A 5,354-nucleotide genomic window follows, 5' to 3' on the forward strand; every position below is an offset into this window, starting at 1 on the left:
CATATGATTACTACATCCGCTATCCACGTACCAAACATCTTGGGAATCTTTATGAGAACTGAAACATGTATAAAATAATTGCTCTTGAGAGTCATTGTTCTCCGTAAAATTTGCTTCATTGTTTTTCTGATATCTGCAGTCTCTTTGTGAATGATTGGGTATCCTGCATCGGGTACATTTGTATCGGCAATCTGCACTTTTATGCCCATATTTGTTGCAAACATAGCATTGAATGGATGATCTTCCATTTTGATTATTTGAATTGCTGCTTCCTTGTTGATTATTGGAACTGTTGCTTCCTTCTTGATGATTGAGACTGCTGCCTTGTTGTTGATTATTGAAACTATTGCCTCCTTTGTTGTAGTTTCTACGCCCAAAATTTTTGTTTCTCCCATTTTGAGATTTCTGGAATTGTCCTCCTTTTTGTTTGTCTTCTTTCTCTTTCGAATTCACCTTGGACTGGAAAGCTTGCTCCACAGATTGTTCTGTGGATCTGTTGATTCTTTTTTCATGTGCTTCCAATGAACCAATTAATTCATGTAAAGAAAGTGTAGATAAATCTTTTGATTCTTCTATTGCAGCAGCGACATGATCATATTTTGGCGGAAGACTTCGTAAAGTTTTCTCTACGATTTTCTTGTCTGGAATAGTGTCCCCATAACATTTGATTTGGTTCACAATCCCAGAAACCTTTGTGAAGAATACTTGAATGGATTCAGTGTCTTTCATAAGTAAGTTATCAAATTCCCGCCATAAGGATTGCAGTTTGATTGAGATAACTTTTTCTGAACCTTTGAACTCAATTTTGAGAATTTCCCAAGCCTGCTTTGATGTTGTTGCTGGAAGTAATCTTGGAAAAAGATTTTTGCTTACTCCTTGTTGAATTAGAAACAACGCCTTGGCATCTTTTTTCTTATTTTCCTTGTAAGTCTGCTGCTTTTCTTGCGTTTCCTTTCCTGCTTTTGATATTTCTTGCTCCTCATACCCATCTTCAACAATATCCCAAAGATCCTGGGAGATGAACAGAGTCTTCATTTGAACACTCCAATACTCATAATTCTCACCATAAAAAATAGGCATTAGATTCTGGATATTCCCAATGGTAGAGGAATTTGAACTTGATGCCATTGCTAATCACAGCGGTAGTGATAAGATCAAATACTGCTCTGGTACCAAATTTGTTGGAGGAATGATCACAAAACTGAAGTGTATGATGGAAATATAAAGTGAGGCAGAGAGTGTTTCTAAAATAGGGAATTAGACAAACTGATTTTTTATTAACTTCTCTGATATATGACAGCAGCCTATATCATTGGCTATATATAATAACACTCAGACCCTTTCATATACAGACATAACTCTTAACTTCTAAAGAGATACAACTCTTCCTAAACATAACTTTTCATTAAGAGACACAACTCTACTTTAACAACTAATACAAATGTATTACGTTTAACAGAGAAGCAGCAGCAAACTAGAAGAAAAATCAAGGTCAGCAGGAGGAGGAAGCAGTACAAAATTAAGATGGCCAATGATGATGAGGCGGGCCCATCTAGTCGTTATAATCCAATATTAGGGTTTAAGCAACTTTTGCCACATCACCAAGAAATTGATGAGCTTGTTACTGGAAAAGAAGTTTATGAACTTTATTCTCATCTCCTAGGTCCATGCATGGATGACAAGTCATCACTTACCAGTTCTTCGGAAGATTATCTCATATTGAAGTCTCCATGAATAGGTTTAAGCTTTATTTTAAATGTGTTAGGTCAAATTATGGTATTATATTTTAGCCCCAAGCATGTAAACGGTTTCTCATCATCATATGTACTGGTTTTTTCTTTTATGAAACCTCATCAACACTTTGTTCCAATAACTATTTCTTTCTTTATTTGAGCATAACTTGATTGACTCAATTTTTGTTTTTATTTCTATGGTGTAATTATAAATTTTTTTTGCCAATTTTGAAAGACGTTTCAAGTTTGAATGCCCCCAATGATAAATAAAAGACTTTTTCTTTCAAGCTAGATTATACGTAAATCAAACTTTTGGCTTTTTTTACCAGCTACTAATTGCTTTGTTAAATGCATCTGCCAAACGATAGATATCATCAGTGGCGGACATGAGCAGGCGCAAGGAGGTGCACATGAACCTCCGGTCACTTGAAAACTCCATAGAAGCTGCTGAAGTTGCACCTCTACTCATGCACGGAAGCTGTTCGATGAAATGCACAAGTGAAGGGCAGCGCAACCTCTCTTTTTTTTTTTCAAACTGCCTGGCCAAAAACTGCCTGGCCAAAACGACGTCGTTTTGGACCAGGCGCTGCTTTTTTTAAAAATAAAATAAAATTTAAAAAAAATCTGGCATTCGTGGATAAGGGTTTTTTTTTTTTTTTAAACCTGGCCATTCGTGGGCCATCATGGATAAGCCAATTTAAATAAGGGTTTTAAAAATTAAAAAAAAAGATATAAAAAAAAAGGGAGAAACTCCCGGGCCATTCGCGGGCTTCTAAAGGGCTTATATAATTTCTACATAATTGGGTTTTAATAGGAACTTCTCTTTATTCAATTGGGTTTTGGGAATCCCTTATTTAAGTGGGATTGGGAATTCTCTTTATGAAAAACCAATTTAACATCACCCAAAGTGTGTGTGCATCACAAGAGTCTTGCATTTTTTTCTTCTTCTTGAGTACGCCAATACAAAGTAAGTTGGATGCATATATTTTTTTTCTTGAGCAAACGCCAATTTTGTTTTTTTTTTCTTTTTTTAGTAAATATTTTTTTCTTATTTAGCTCTCTGTATTAGTAAGATCAATAGCAAACTCGAGGGGGAATAGACTATGTGACACGCTATTTGAGGCATTAGCTTTTTTTCTCTTTTTCTTTTTGAGCTTTTGTAGTTTTTAAGAATTGCACCTCCGCTGAAAAATTCCTGGGTCCGCCGCTGGATATCATAGATATCATTGGAAACTCCACATCCCTCCTACGATCAAGACCTTTCTCTATTTTCCTCTTGTTTGTTTTCTCTCTTCTTCTTCGTCCTCTTTCTTTCCCTTTTCTGTTCCCTTTTCTATTCTCTTTGTTTTAAAAGGGGTGGGTGGGGTTTGGGATATTTGTTTTGGTTTAAAAATATTATCTTTAAGAATATTAAAAATCAGCTTCTTTAAAAAATATAAGATTTTTTTTTATTATTGTTTTAAATCTTTGAATTTGGTTTCTTTGCAACATTTATTTATTTTTAAGTCAAAATTCCTAATTAAATTTAAATATTACAACAATTATTTTGTAGTCCGACACAGCACCAAACATAGGTCTTCACTATTTTTACAATCCAGCTTCTTAGTCCAACATATTACCAAACGTAGGTCAGTACTTAATCTAGCTTAGGCCAATCCGAACTAATCCAAGACAGTCCCAGAATTTAGTCCAGTCCATGACAGTCCACCGTACCAAACGACCCCTAAGTTCATTATTTAGTATTAGCTTGTGGTATAAGTGAAGTGATCGAAAGATGAACATCATTATTTAGATAGGGAAATGGGTTTTGGGTAAGTTAACATTCTCTATTATTAGAATGTGAATCAACTTTGCCTTGTTTTTAATTTTTCGGAAATTGTTTTTGGGTAAGTTAATATTGTCCAACACAGGCAGAGTAATGTGAATAAATTTGCCTTTTTCTTTATCCATGGACAGTTGTTTTTGGGTAAGTTAATTTTGTCTATTTCCTTTTTTTTTTTTTTTTTTATTTTAAGGACCTTTTTTATTGAGAGGGGCTATAGTATACTAAACTCACACACATTACACGAATGCTAGGACTCAAATTCATGAATCTTGTCTATTACTTAAAGAGCATAGCTTGACTCCTTAAAATTGAGGAGGTGCTCCTCCTTAAATTCAATGGAGTTTTGACACTTGTCAGCTTAAAGTAACAATGACAAAGTTTCAACCAAAAAACATTTAACAAGTGTCAAAACCACATTGGTTTAAGGAGGAGCTCCTCCTCAATTTTAAGGAGCCAAGCTTTTTCTTTACTTAAATGTGAATAATGTGGATAAACTTTGCATTTTTTAAAAAAAGTTTGGGGTAAGTTCAAATCTTAAATTTTTAATATTTTGCCCAGTACATTCGTATACTACTTTGCCTTTCCAAGAGAGGGGGTGCAGTACGTTGGTTGGAGTAGAACTTTGCCATGGCACATTGTTGATGTTTTGCTATCTTCATCCAATCAAGTTTCACTATGTGGAATTATTATCATGCATGGCAGAACGTGATTAATTGGAGATAACAAAACAGTGTTATCCCATGCAATGACGGACGTACATTAGGACAAGAGGAGTCGCACAACCCCTTGGGATGTCAGAAATCTAATCGTGGACTCCACTGACGACCTCTTGGCCAGCATCTGAGCGACCCCTAGTGTGCAAATAAGGTGCTCAATGAAAGTCCCTTGTGGGCAAGGACAGATCCAAGAATTCTATCAGGGGTGGGCTAATATTTTTCTTGGCTTTTGGGACTCCAAGTAAACAATAATTATATAATAACTTTTAAAATATTTCAAAACCAGAAAGTAACAAATAAAATAATAAAATAACATCTTTAAAAAATAATCTAAACAAACCCTTTCTCCTTCTCCCATAAATACTATGCAGCTAGAAGAAGCATGCAAATGCAATTCACACTAGTAAAAAAAACTCCTTGCGCGACCAAATTTTGCGCGACGAAAAACTATTCGTCACTCAAAGTCACTTTGCGCGACGGAACTTGAAACTTCGTCGCTCAAAGTCTTGCGCGACCAAATTTTGCGCGACGAAAAATAATTCGTCGCGCAAAGTCACTTCGCGCGACAAACTTTTGCGCGACGACAATACATCGTTTCTCAAAGTCTTGCGCGACCAATTTTGAGCGACGAAAAATAATTCGTCGCTCAAAGTGACTTTGCGGGACGAAAAATAATTCGTCGCTCAAAGTGACTTTGCGCGACGAAAAGTAAACTTCGTCGCGCAAAGTCCTTATAAAAATAAATAAAATTATTTTTTTAAATCTTTGCATGACGTAATCCAAATATTTTGTCACCTAAACCAATTTATTTTTGTTTTTTATTTTGTATGCATAACACTTAAGAAATTAAACGGTATATATATTTATTAAGTAACTTTAAATTTATTATTTTAGATCGGATCGGTTTTTTATTAGAAAAATATATTCTTGTTGTTCGGATTGGGTTTTTGTTAGAAAATATATATTTTAAATTGACGATCGAATTAGTTCATTGTATTCATATCGGGTCAAGGAGTGTAGCAGTAAAAAATCATCAAAATCGAAGTTAAAATAACCGTTAAATCATGATTTTTCATTATA

General features: G+C 34.7%; 1 protein-coding gene across 1 annotated transcript in view; it reads right to left on the minus strand.

The window, feature by feature from the left end:
- LOC117625550 (myb-like protein F) overlaps positions 1–1,128 on the minus strand; it is a 2,056-nt gene extending 928 nt beyond the window's left edge. The window contains exon 1 of the mRNA XM_034357092.1: positions 32–1,128. Within this exon, the coding sequence (XP_034212983.1) occupies positions 32–1,128 (1,097 nt within the window). The remainder of the gene's footprint in view (positions 1–31) is intronic.
- Between the last annotated feature and the right edge of the window lie 4,226 nt (positions 1,129–5,354).

This window comes from Prunus dulcis, chromosome 4 (genome assembly GCF_902201215.1).
Source record: "Prunus dulcis chromosome 4, ALMONDv2, whole genome shotgun sequence".
NCBI classification, from domain to species: Eukaryota; Viridiplantae; Streptophyta; class Magnoliopsida; order Rosales; family Rosaceae; genus Prunus; species Prunus dulcis.